This window comes from Accipiter gentilis, chromosome 9, assembly GCF_929443795.1.
Source record: "Accipiter gentilis chromosome 9, bAccGen1.1, whole genome shotgun sequence".
Classification (NCBI taxonomy): domain Eukaryota; kingdom Metazoa; phylum Chordata; class Aves; order Accipitriformes; family Accipitridae; genus Astur; species Astur gentilis.
Window position 1 is genome coordinate 26,590,696 of NC_064888.1, and position 13,660 is coordinate 26,604,355.

Here is a 13,660-nt window from a genome sequence, read left to right on the forward strand (position 1 = left end):
GCGGGAGGCATCACTATCCTCTGAGAGAGGCAGCAGTGACTTTCTTCTCTGTTCTTAAAACTTTGCTGACACCCCAAACCGCAATAAATAGGGCAATGATCGTAAAAGTGATTCTGCCCTCTGCATCCTGCTGTGTTGGGCCAGTCAGCAGAGCATCCCTGTTTCCTCCTACAAATTTCTGGGATTTCTTGGCACATCACATCAGTGCAGGCTAATGCTGCAGATAGCTTGGTACACATTATTATCTTTCAGGACACAGTATGTACAGCTATAAGTTAGAAAAAAGGAGGCATTTAAAAACTCTTTATAGCCATCTATATCAAAGACTGTACTTAAATACATCACCACAGATTTCCTTGTTTGAAATGATGTCAAAGTATTACGAACTGGGGTCAGAAGACCTGAAACTAAGAAGCTTTTTCGGGTTTTGTTTAAAGTTACTGGTAGAGTGCCAAGGTTTGGTATAATGCTGTTTACATACTTTGCTACAGTTTGTTAAAGGTCTCCTATGCTGTATGTTCTTAAGCATTTTTTTGTATGAAAGCTAACATTCATATTATTTGTGCTACAGAAAATCTTCACTGCAAAAGGGGATGTGGATGCCCTCCACAAAAGGAGCACGATTTTTATTTAGAAAGGGGATAGGGGTGGAAATACTACTTTAAAGTAAAGGATAAGAAGATTTCTGTAATGTGAATTTAGCTAATGTTATACCTGGTCTGCAGTACTTGAAATAGATGAAATGCTGCTGTGAGGGGAAGTACCCAGAGAACGATTTGCAGCTTCCGGCACTTCTAGAAAAGAAAAAGAACAATATGTATAAGTTTTCAAAGTATGTTTGTTATGCTGCAAGAAATTGATTTGTTACAAGGACTTTGGAAGATCTGGAAATGCTTGACATTTGGTATCACTCAGGAAAGCTATCTACTGTAAATGGATGGGCTCTATCTAAGAGCCTGGGACACTTGCCTGCTCAAAAGAGGAGCCTTGCTTATAAAGAGAGAAACAGTTTGGTTAATAACAGTTTGCTTAACAACTTGGTTAACAGCCAGAGCTGGAGTTAAAATGTACAAAACCACCACCACCTAAGTGAATCAATGTCGCAATAGATAAAGAAAATGCAGGAACACAATGCAAAAAGCACTCAGCCCAGTATGAGAAGTAGTCATATAGGTCAGGGAGTCAGGAAAACACATGTAGCTCAGAGATCATTTTTCACTGATTTAGTCTAACTGAAATGTTTGTATATGTGTGCAAGAGGTCTAGGCAGCTAAATAGGGAAACAGAAGTAGTTGGAAAGATTATGAAGCTTAATTATAATTGTAATAACCAAGCATAGTAGAAAATAGCTATTGGGGCTGAAATACAGATGTCAAAGAGTTTAAGAAATTAGAAGGGAAATGGTTAAGTAGTGTTACATAGTAATATGATATGATAGAAATATGGTAAATAAGAATAGATAATTGTTTTCTGGTAAAACAATTGGTTTTCTGGTAAAACTATCTTGGTCAAAGATAGTACAAGTGTCTGCTTTAGGTACCTGTGATCAGTTGGGTACAGATCAATATCATTATACTAGAGAAGATGACTGTAGAAAGTTGAGTGGTAGTTATTCTGTTATTATGGGAAGGTTTATTTCCTATTTTAGCTATTTGGGGGAAAAAATGCTAGTAGGATTGTTAGCACTCACCTATTCCTGGACATGATACTTTGCAGACTGCTTTATCAAATCTTCACTAATATAATTCTAATTTAGACTTTGGTTTCAGAAAGCAGTAAGAATGTTAGAAAGGAGGTCATACAGTGACTTAATTAAAAATTCAATTGGACTGGAGAGCTCCAGACATCTGCATGAAGTAGGTTTAGAACTTCTTTTGTAGTAAAAGATGCAACTGTCTGGAAGTGGCAATCAAGTCCAGGGGAGACATTGCAAGAAGCAGTTCCAGCTCTCAATGAGTAAGTAATCACCTGAAGAAGGCTATTCAATATTAAGAATTTTGTTTTTTATGTCAAATTTTGACTGACTGGCTGCAAAAGCTACAGCTGAAAAGTATGTTGTATGAATAAAGTACGAATTGCCAGAAGTCAGGCTGAATTAGACTTTACAAAAGAAAACTAAAATAAATAGTAAGAGATTCCTTAGCTGTGTAAAAAGAAAGAGAAACGGGGCTGTCTGCAGTAAGAATTTTATTGATCTTAAAGATAATCTAGGTACTAAACCAACAGTAGTTCTGGTACAGAAACAGAAATTTCCATAACCAAATTGGAAGCAAAACTCAAATAGCTTAGTACAATTGGACTGGTGGGCTCAGATAATCTTTATCCCAGAAATTTTAAGAACTGGCACATGAAACTGCAGGACTAGTAACAAGTATTTTAAATAAATTTCAAGTCAGGGCGGTACCATATGATTAAAGAATACCAAACATAACTGCTATATTTAAAGTGGAAAAAGTGACCTCAGCAACTGCAGACTCCACAGAACACAAGGTCCTAGGAGAGAATTTGAAGGAAAGAAAGAACATGAAGATTTGGAGGTAAAGGTAAACTAGCAAGAGAAAGTCTGAAATTAACCCAAGCAGATGAAGTGTTATAGCTCTTTCATTAAATAAGAGTGCTACAAAGAGGCAATATGGTAGTATACTTACTCTGGACTTCAGTAGAGCATTTGATAGTGTGCCATATGGGAAATTAGTACTTTTTATGAAGATAAAAGTTAGCACTAGGCTTGTACGGTGACAAGGAAGAGATGGCAGGTTATGCTGAAGGGACATTAGTGATTGGGACCAATTGTATCTGTGATTAAGTTGTTATTGGACCTGGCACAGAATAAGAGTGTGTTAAAGTTTACTAATCAGAGCATCATTTAGCACCAGATGACCTCAAAGAATAGTTATACTTTAGTAAGAAATTATGCTACAAGTTGAAACATGTCAGTTGGGCAACAGGAGCAAACTTAAGAGCATCAGCCTATTGCATGACTATAACCCATTATTACACTTCCACAGCATAGGAGATGTAATTGCAACATACATCAAGCAAACATTTGCAGGAAATAGAGAGAAGTACTAGTAACAGCATATAAGCTTAAGCTACACCGCACGCAGATTTCTATGTGCATCATCCATTTACAGTACGAAAGATATGTTCAGACTGAAATACAGGCAGAAAAGGGCTTGTAGGAAGGTCAGACAAGTGTCTGCTAACAAGGGACTAGAAAAATATTAGCTCTAATTTACACTTCTGTGCAGAGAGTTCATATTACCTAATTTGTTTTTAGATGTGAACTGAAACAAAGTCCCTCTTTGAAAGTGTTACTTACGGAAGAGCTTTAATGTTTGCCATTATAAAAATACCTTTTTTTTTTTTTCCCTGTAGAGAAAAAATTGCTGGATGCAATAATAATCTGTCTGGCTTCTGGTAACAGAAGCCTGGAACAGCCCAGAAATGTCATATTTAGGGTTATTCTGTGGCAAGGAAGATTGATGGAATCTTTATGATGGGAACTGGCTCAAACTGCCTTTGGTAGAATTTTCAGTAGTCACAAATGGGAACAAAGCACCCAGTTTCCATCGATTTATACAACAACCCTGACATACTCCCTTAATTTTACTAGCTGAGCTAAGGCCCTGGATACATGATCGCCTGTTTGAATGCATTACAGACAAATGTTAATGACAAACTAATGAATATGCATGCATCTTGAAATAATCTTAATTCAAATATTAATTTGAAATTACAAGTTAATCACATTATAATTCAAAATCTGAATTATACTTACTTGGCAGAATTGAGGACTTTTGGAGCAAAGGCCTGAAATAAATATCAAGAGATTACAGAAAGGTCTGAGGAGATCTAACCAGTTCTGAAAATATTAAAGTTGTGTATTTGAAGCATGCAGCGGTAGAATGCATTCCATCTTACCCATTTGTCCTTTGAGAAATAAGGGCCAGATACTGGTATTTTAAAAAAATCATATCCTACTAGTACTGACAAGTAGAAATTTAAACATCTGGTTTAAGTCTCCATCACCTAATTAGAGATTATATCCTCCCATGCTTTTTGGTGGTGGTTGTAGTATTTGGATACATTTGCCATGTTTTATTTTTTGCTACTGTAAGCCTTCAAGAAACGACTTTCAAAAAGCAACAGAAGGCTACAGAGAAAACAGTGCTCCTCTTTGAAATTCTCACAGCTGTGTTCAGACCGAGCAGTAAGAGCTGGTGCATTGAAATACTCAAAACATGATGAAAAGGGATTTTACTTTTGGGCACCACTTGGAAGGGGTGGAAGCGGAAGCTCTTGGCTGGAACCTCGTCGTCGTTCTGCTGCTGTAGGTTTTTCTGTAGTTTGGGAAAACAAATTGTAGAGTCAAGATTTCTTCAGAAATATATTGTCCCAGATAAGAGAGTCCCAGTCATTGAAGGAGAGCTGCTTTTATTATTAGGACTTTTGGGGTTTTTCCTTTCATGGGCAGCTTGCCATCCTGCTGCTTGCTTTATTAGCTAGTGGCATACCACCAAATTTCTAGGCAAATAGCTGCACTGTGAATGCCTGTAGGAGCTCAGTGGGACACTTGCCTTCTGAAAGGCAAGCTGCATGACACGGGGGAGGATGCTGGGGCAGGCTGCCTACAAGAGCTCAGCCGGAGGAGGTGCGGCTGGCTGGCTGCATCTTACCCTTGTGTTAGAGAGCAGCTCCTGCTGAGCTTTTGCCTGGAAGAGATCCTGCCTTGCACAGAGGCAGGACGCATTTTCTGCCTGTGCGAGGGACTGGCTCTTGCCAGGAGTCCACTCTGCGTGAGGTGGTTCTGGCTGAGTTCAGAATGATGCGCTCATGCTTTGCCTCCCTTTCCCCTTCTCCACTTTGAGGACTATATGGCATGTTGCTGGTCCATTTTGTCGTTCGTTGCCCTGCCAGTAACCTCAGTAGTTTTACTGTGACTGCTTTTAGAGAACAATGATATTTGCTGCAGCTAAGGCTGGCCAGATCCAGTTCGAAACTGCTAAAACCAACCCCCCCTCAAAACCTAGAATAAATTGAATGTGTTGGTGTTTCATGTTTTTAATAAAAAGAAAATTAAATTCTGATCAATGTCAACTTTTTCACAGTAGTGGTGATTATTTACCTTCATTTGCAGTTAAGGTCTCTCTGGAAGGTAAACATGGTTTCTGCAATAAAACAGAAGGAAACCAAATATTAAATGGCATGTCACTTGTACAGCAAGCGTTTATCTTTTTATACTTTTGCGAACCAGTTTACATTCAGAATTGACAGCATCCTGGAGGGATTAGGAGGTAGGGACATGGCCACCCTGTGAAGAGCCTCTAGTTGTATGACCCTGAAGCTTGGGATTTTGCAAAGTAGATTTGGAAAGAATCACAGTTTGGGTATTTGAATAGATGGACAAAAGTAAAAATCTAGAGATGTGTGCCTTTTTTTTTTTTTTTTTTTAACTCCCATCAGTAAATTTAGGGTGTAACAAATGGTTCATTCTTATCTCAAGTTCAAAAATGAAGAGTCCATCCCAAATACTTGTGAATCAAAATTTGAATATTTTCATCTTTGTCAAGCTATGCTCACAAATGTCTGAGCACATTTCTTTTTACCAAAAGTTAAACTGTCAGTTTAGCTCACAGTAAAAACTCACCCAACCTTTCAGTTTCAATTTTTTTTTTTTCATTTTGAAACAATGATGATAAATTGTCAGTTTTGAAACATTTTTCAAATGAATGTCTTTCAAAGTTTCAACCAGTTCTCTCACTTTCTCCCACAAGAGGTTATGGGATATTTTTGTAATGATGAAACATTTACTGGTAAAAATGACAAATGGTAAAAATGACCAGACAAATTCTGGTAAAATCCCACATCTTTCTTGAGCTATCGCTCTTACAGTAAGTCCGTGTTCCCCATATGCAGCCCTGTATTTTTTAGGGAATACTTCTCAATAGCCTGTGTTCCTATGAATTTCTCATTTTATTCAGTTCTTGCACTGTGTTTATTGTTACATCCTAAAGTATTAAATCCAAACATCCCTTTAATCAAATATTTTTCTCACTGCTTTCTCACTGCTGCCTATTTCAGATAATGGCACCCAAATATTTCCTTTCTCTATAACTCCTCCCTATTCTTTTTATGCATTTATGTTATACCCAAACTCATGATAAAATTAAGTTTTACAATAAATTAAAAATCACCTGTAAAATTATCATTTGATTATGCAATTACAAGTCAACTTACTGGTGAATTTACCGCATTAGAAGTTTTCTTTCTGCAGTTTGGAGGAAAAAGAAAAAAAAGGAGTATGTTACTTAACAGGTACATGAATTCATTTAGCAACTAAGCATCAGGTTCATCGATTCCCAAGATGCTTCTGGCCAAGATGGGATGCATGTCCTTATTGGATAGCTGTAGCAGTTGGGCAGGGGTGGGGGGGGGGAATGGGGAAAGACACTATAGAAAGAATAAAGGTATTAGATGCAATATAGGTACTCCAGAAAGGTACTTATGATAAGCAAGGAAGCTACACTCTGTCCAATACTTAAGAGGACAACTTGGACAGAGCAAAAAAGATTTAACAAAACCCACAACTTTCTGCATTTATAGACATGCACATGCTATTGCTGCAGCATGTCACTAAATTAAGCAAGCCAGCCAGCTTCTGCCATCAGTGGCAGGCAGTGAAGGGCAATGCCACTGGCATACCAACAGTATTCCTCCAGAAATAATGAAATAATAGCTTGCCTTTACCTAGTCAGGATATGTTTCATGAACAGCAATAAAAATTGCTCCTGAATTCTGACTGCCATAGGCAAAGATAGGAGTTAGCTCCTAATACACCTATTAGCCTCATCCCCATCAAATTAGTAGTTTTATTATTTTTTTACTCACAGGCCCCTTGGTAACGGAGATGGAGCTGCTCCAATGGGAAGTCTGGATTCTTGTGTGTTACTGAAGCTATGATCTAGAGATGCAAACAACGTATTTAGTATTAGCTGTATCTGAACAGTGGATTTTCCTCACTGCCATTTCAGTGTTAACGTAATAAAAAAGTAAAAAAATATCCATTGGTTTAATTTTTATCTTAACATGTTTTCACTCTGATTATACCAGAAAACAGTTCAGTAACATTTCTTGCCTGTTGCTGACTGTTACAGATAAAATTTACACTGACAATCTCCACTACATGCTATAGTAAGGTAAACAGTGACATACTGACAATGAATCCCTCCCATATTGCCATGTTTTCAGTACAGAATACTTACTTTCGCCATTATTGTTTGCTTCATGGTCCTGTAATGGAAAAATACATTAGATTTGATAAGAAGCAATTAAAAAAGGAATTATTATTAAATAAATAGTCCAGTCTTGGTAATCTGTAGTAATGTTTAAAGAAATATTTGTACAGAATGCATATAATATCCAGAATACTTTTCATCAGCTTTTATGACAGCGTTTGAAAAATTTTAGCCAACGTCAGTCTGATTTCGAACATTCCAATAGCCTTGAAATTGCTTGTAGTATTGAGAAAACTGGCCCTGAATTTTACAGCAAGACCTTTTGGTTCATGTTTCACTTCTGAGCTGGGAAGCAGAAATTTTGCAGCAGATTTGAATATAATAATAAACACATCTTCCATCGAACGAAGGATACCGAGTAGACTATCTTCACCATGCTAGAATTGAAGCAATCCAACTCATTTCCTGGCTTCTTTTGGAGATGCTTTTGTTTGGCTCCCACTTCTTGCCTTTTAGGGAATTGGACTCCCATATAATAAGTACCTTTCAAAGAGGCACCAGTTATTAATTTGTCCGTCTTCATCCACCAGGTTAATGGCTTTTCACTAACGTTGGTCACAGATGCATCCATTCTCTGGTTGGAGAGGTGTAATCCATCATCCAACAGTTGAGGGAGTAAGATGTGGAGAACTTTTTCTCCCAGTGAGCCCAGGCTTTTGAGAGGAACAAGGGTTACGGTTCTGTTAACATGATCACTGCTGGTTAATGTTGAGAATGGACTGAATGAAGGAGCACTTAACAGATGTTTCAGTTACTGTTTTGCTTTGTCAGTGTGCATAGTCAGGGGTGAAAAGGCATGGCACACCACTAGACAGACATGATGCCCATTACCATGTTTTTCTTTAAAACTGTAAGGGCTGGCCACTTACACAACAAGCAAAGAGAGAAAAGTTTGGACTACGCTGGGTAACTCTTTCCTAGGCTGACTTTTGTGCCAAAGTGGGTAACTCCTGGGTACCCAGGAGCTGAATACAGCCATAGTACAGATGAGTGTTTGGGAGCTCCATCCTTGGTGCTGTAACTAACTCAGTGTGTGGCCTCAGCAAAACAATAGTCTCTCTTGATTCTCTGCAAAGCTAGGTCGATAGCCATCTCGGAGGTAACTGAGAATGAATTAATGGAGAGGTTTCAGCTGCAATATGGCACTCAAGTCTGTTCTGAAGCAGGAGTATTCTTGATAGTGCTGATCAGAGTGGAATTTCTGTCTAACGTTCTCCCATCAGGATTTTTTTCCTAATCTTATATTGGTAGGAAAAGCTGAGAAATCAAACCATTTCATAAAAGAGAAATCCTGAACTTGGCACCACTCAGGAATTGTTCAGCGTCTTGCAGGATACAGATATAAATTGGAAGAATCTTGTGATGAGGTGGAAGGGCAAATAAAACGCTGCTGCTGTTGTATGTAGAGGTGTGCAACACCCCCCCCCCCCTAATATTTGGTGTATCTAGAAATAAAGGATCAAAAGCGAGACCATAAGATATTCTTATACCACCTGCATTATGTTACTATAACATCTAATGCTATGGTATGACCCCAAATCCCTAAGTTTAAGTGTTGAATTTCTCTATGTAGTTATTGGTAGACTGGTTATTTCTTAAGGACAATTCAGAGCATTGGGCTGGGACAGAGTTTGATGCACACAGCTTTTGGCACAGATGCTGATGCAGTTACTGTCATCCTCTTTCTTGGTAGTTTGCTCTTCACATGTACCCCTTCTGCTGGCACAACTGTTAGTAGAGCTATGGTGCAGAACAATTTATGGAACTAATCTAGCTGAAAAAGAACCTTTTATGCATTTGCTTTTGCCCATTTTCTGCAGTTAGACAAGTTTCCAAGTAGTTGGCTTCAGAAAACCTTTGTTCCAGCACAGTGGAAGGGACAGACTGGGGACAAGAGTAGAGGAAGAGGAGGAATGACTTAAACACAGCCTTAGGAACCCAAAGCTTGTAATTACTCCTTCATGGACTGCATTTTCTAGTGATACTGGTTACTCAGACTAGCCAGTGTGACATTTTAGAAGTATTCAATTTTCAGAAAGTATCATTCATCCCCTGAGAGGAATGAGGCTCAAGAAAGATGCTTCAGATTGGGCAAAATCACCCATTGCTACTGAAAGTAAGGTTCCTGGAGTTCAACTGGTATTTTTTAGTATAAGAAATTATTTTTGTGGACCGAGACCTATATCCCTTAAAACATTTGAACTTTTTCTTGGATCAATGCAGATGTCCAATGTACCTCTTTTGTCCAAAAGATTAATAGCCACAATTGCAATATTAGATCAATCTGACATTCAGAGTAATCTGCTTCTGTTATTTAATCCAGATAATAAAAAGCATCTATTTATATATATAAAACACAGAACAGCCTAAGTTTAACACATTCTTTTATAGTGGCACATTAATTACTTACTGCTTTTGGATGAAGACGATTTCTGGGAAGAGGCAAAATATTTCTGGAAAATATACACAATAAGTTAAGATGAGTAGGGTTTACTTATTTAATTGCTTGGCTTAGACAAGCATTTCAAGATCTAGAGAGGAGGTCTGCAGTAAATGGATTTAATTGCAGCTGTGCACTGCTGCAGTGGTTGTGGTGATGCTGTACCCTTAGTGTGGAACTACTCTAGAAGAGCTTCTGTCCTGGACCTCAGGTCCCCTGCAGCTGTGCCCAAGACCTCACTGAACACCGTTAACACACACAGCGTTGTGGATGCCACCTGCTCTTCCTAGTGCATACGGCCTATTTTGTAGTGTGATGTCCTAGATACGAGACAGTGGTTACAAAGCAGATTCCTACACTTCTGGGGACAAAGAGTGAAATAGGCTGCATACTCAAGTCTCCTTTGCCTCTAACTCCAGAGACTTGGAATATAAATCCTAGATTGACTGTGTCCAGTTTCTCTACAAGCAATCCTGTGACCCATCCCCTGCAAAAACATTCCATTTGCAAGGTGCAGAGGTGGGTAATAGGACTTTAAACTGGCTTGCAGAGATGTTTTACCACTGCGCTGGATCCTTAAAGGAGTATTCCAGATAACAGTACCCATTTGGCAAACTGGCTTGAATACTTAAGTTCACAAGGAAATAAGAACTTTAAATTCTCACCTTGTCCAACATCCCTAGCTGTTTTTGTGTCCTGATAACTGCTTATTGTCTGAAGGCTACACAATACAGATGAAGAAATTTTGTCTCTGCTAGTATTTCCTATTGATATAAGCTGCTGTTGACTCACCTGGAAGTATCCAGCTTAGGTGACTCTCTGGTCATGCTGTGCACGTGGGAGTGCTCGGTATTCTGAGCAGGCGTAGACAGAAGTGGCTTAGTGAACCTAGTAATAAAACATAGATTAAAAAGGAAAATTATACATAACAGTAGTGAATAGAAAGGCAACCTCTCTTTCTTGTCTCCTACCCCCTCAAAATTCTAGAAAGTACCCTTAAGAGGTATTTCCTTTTAATATGTGTTATGTTTGGGTTATTGAAATTAACACAGAAATGGACGACAGGCTTTGTGTAGAGAGAGAATTACTGTATCTTCTAGAGAGACAATTATCAAACATACAGTATCTAGATGAGAAAACATATTTTCTGACAAGTTTTAAATAATGCACAAACATTCATAGCAATGGGTTACCTGGTTACTGGTGGTGGTGATGGTTTTTCCTGCAAGAGACAATGCGCTGAATTATTTGGTCACTTTTTGATTTCATAAAATACATTTGTATGATCCTATTTATGTTATCATAGCCATATCTTATCTTTGCATTATTTCTAGTTAATTATAGTAGTTATTTCTAGTAGAACTCTGCCTGGTAATCTGCACTAGGATGGGAAAGGCAAGAAGTCACCACCAGTAAATCTGTGAAGCCCTGAGCACACTGGTTTGGCCATATGTCATGTCACTACCAGCAAGTGGAAAGAAAATTACTGTGTCAGAACTGTCATTGCTCCTTTGCTGCAGTTCTGCTTCTGGAAAACATTCCCTTAGGCTGCCGCTTCCCAGACCGGATCACTATCGCACAGGACTGGGAAACTTCAGCCCCTTCCCATTTACTCTATTCTGCAGACCTTTGGCAGCTTTTCTGTGAAGGAAGCGTCAGAAAGTTTTAAGTGCAGACAGAGATTTGTTCCCATTTTCCCCCTTTGAAAGACTGATCATCTTTTTTTACAATCACATTTGTGCCCTGCCTGAGGGCAGTGCGAGTCAAACTACAGAAAGGCTTTACCTCTTCTTCAGGAACCTCGTAGACTTCTATAAGACAGAGAGGAAAAAAATATGTTCTTTGGTTAGCAAAAATATACTGTCAGTTACCAGAAAAAAAACTGATCAGAATTTGTATCAGTTGTACTTCGGCCTCTAGAGAAATAACTTGGAGAATCTGCTCAGAGCTTGATTCTGCCTCCAAAACCCTGGGGTAGCTATACCCCTGGTCATCTAGTGGGAACTTCAGGAAAAGTCCCAGTAGGTCTGATAAACAGTCACTGTATTAATGAACGTTGCTCCCCACCCCCCCCCCCAGCCTCCCCGCAAAGAAAGATGAATGCTTGTGTTGTGCAAACCTAGGGCAGTTTGGAAAAGATGTGTTATTACACCTGTGGTAGCATTTAGCCTTTCCTTGACTCTTAGGGAGAAGAGATCAGGTGAATCATAAATACAAGCTAGCTCATTTGCATGGCCAGCATCCATCCCTGAGCTCTGTCCCACAGGTGTATTTTAATGCACAGATATTAAAAGCCAAAACCACCAGCATCCTTATGTATGTCCAGTTTCTTCAATGAAAATTGAATCATATATTTCAACAAATTTCATGGCAGGCTTCATGGCTTTTATTGCACTGAAAAGGGTCCAAGTTCCCACCAGGGGGAGATGTTTTATTTTTTTAGTAACACCTGTCAGGAGCTGGTTGTTGCTCGACACTGATTTATAGAAAGGCTAAGATAGAAAAAGGCATTTTAAGATGTCTGAAAAGTAACTCACAAAATCTTAAGTCATTCAGAAAAAAAACCACTTTTGTAGTTTACAATGCAAAAGCTAAACACATTGCTAATGAATATGCAAAGACCTTTAAAGAACTGTGTGATCAGCCTGCAAAAGTTACATTCCAAGCAATTAATGAGATGATGAGGATGCAAAACAACTCAGAGTTAGCACAGCTAAGGAAGATTAAGCAAGTATATCTGCACTTACAAAAGCAAATAGGATTCCTGTTATTTGCTTCTGCTTTTGTTTCTTTTTCCAAATAAATTGCTCTTTATAGAACTTAAATGTAAACACTGTTATCACAGGACATGCAAAACATCAGCCTATACAGAATTTCTTTAAGGTTGAATCTTGATGTGGTTTTAAACTATTGAGTCTTGATTCCTATAGTGAAATGGGATTACTAACGTACTGAGTCCTGTAATTGTTCTTGCTGTATCAATCCATTTGTGTTCCTCCACTACAGCAAAAGACTAAAAATAAATTAGTTTGGGGCAAATGACTTGTTCTAGTTTTATTCATGTTCAATACAGACTTACTATTCAAGCTAGGCAAACCAACGGCCACAACATAGAAAAACCTAAAGGGAAACTTATTTTTGTTTTACTGAAGTATGTAATATGGTTTGTGTTGTGAATACACCAAGTGAAATTTAATATTCCTCAGTCTTAGATTATTTTAACAGTGATACAAACTTCACATACCTTGCATATCAGAAGTAAGAGAAGGCTTTGGAGAATTAGTGGGGGCTGACTTTGTTGTCTTCGTAAATCTGTTCACAGAAGCTAAAAACATATTTTATTCATATACATATATACTTGTGCATGTGTGTGTATATACACACATATATTTATATATACACATATATGTATTAAAAACTAACAAAGTAGCATTTTTACAATAAGAACAAATACTAAGGTGGTCCAAATGATATCCTTTTTGTGTAACCTTGAACAAACCAAGTGAGGCAGAAAGCAACTCTAATTTTAAAAGGGAAACATTATTCAGTGTTCATGCCTTGCTGAATAGGTTTGATATGGTCAGTAATGTCAGAGAGCAGACCTACATACCCTTCTCTGTTTACTTTTCACCTTTGGACTTTGGTAGTTTCACTCTCCAGCTAAATATACTTCAAATAGTGAGGTGAAAAAGAGAAATGAATCAAAGTCTGTCTTTATCTACTGAAAAATCTAAAAAGGCTTGTTCTTCTCTTGAGGCACTTCAGCAAACAAAGGATTTTAATGCTATGGCTTCCTTGGATGAGGAGGGAGATGACATACCACGAAAAGCTTCCTGGCTGTACAAGGGCTGGACTTTGAAACAGCTGAGTGAGAGAGGCTGGAATTAAACATGGCTTTCAATAGAGTTAAAAATAATTTTCC

At 38.2% G+C, this 13,660-nt stretch overlaps 1 protein-coding gene across 6 annotated transcripts in view; it reads right to left on the reverse strand.

Annotated features, from left to right (window-relative positions):
• The window catches only part of BLNK (B cell linker), a 103,019-nt gene that overhangs the window by 6,278 nt on the left and 83,081 nt on the right, over positions 1–13,660 (reverse strand). For all 6 annotated transcript variants that reach the window (XM_049809873.1, XM_049809875.1, XM_049809876.1 and 3 more), the window contains 12 exons: positions 12,983–13,063; positions 11,524–11,549; positions 10,932–10,960; positions 10,531–10,626; positions 9,709–9,751; positions 7,266–7,293; positions 6,892–6,964; positions 6,241–6,271; positions 5,129–5,171; positions 4,265–4,343; positions 3,782–3,813; positions 715–794 (listed from right to left, as the gene is read on the reverse strand). In XM_049809873.1, coding sequence (XP_049665830.1) covers positions 715–794; positions 3,782–3,813; positions 4,265–4,343; positions 5,129–5,171; positions 6,241–6,271; positions 6,892–6,964; positions 7,266–7,293; positions 9,709–9,751; positions 10,531–10,626; positions 10,932–10,960; positions 11,524–11,549; positions 12,983–13,063 — 641 coding nt within the window. The remainder of the gene's footprint in view (positions 1–714; positions 795–3,781; positions 3,814–4,264; positions 4,344–5,128; positions 5,172–6,240; positions 6,272–6,891; positions 6,965–7,265; positions 7,294–9,708; positions 9,752–10,530; positions 10,627–10,931; positions 10,961–11,523; positions 11,550–12,982; positions 13,064–13,660) is intronic.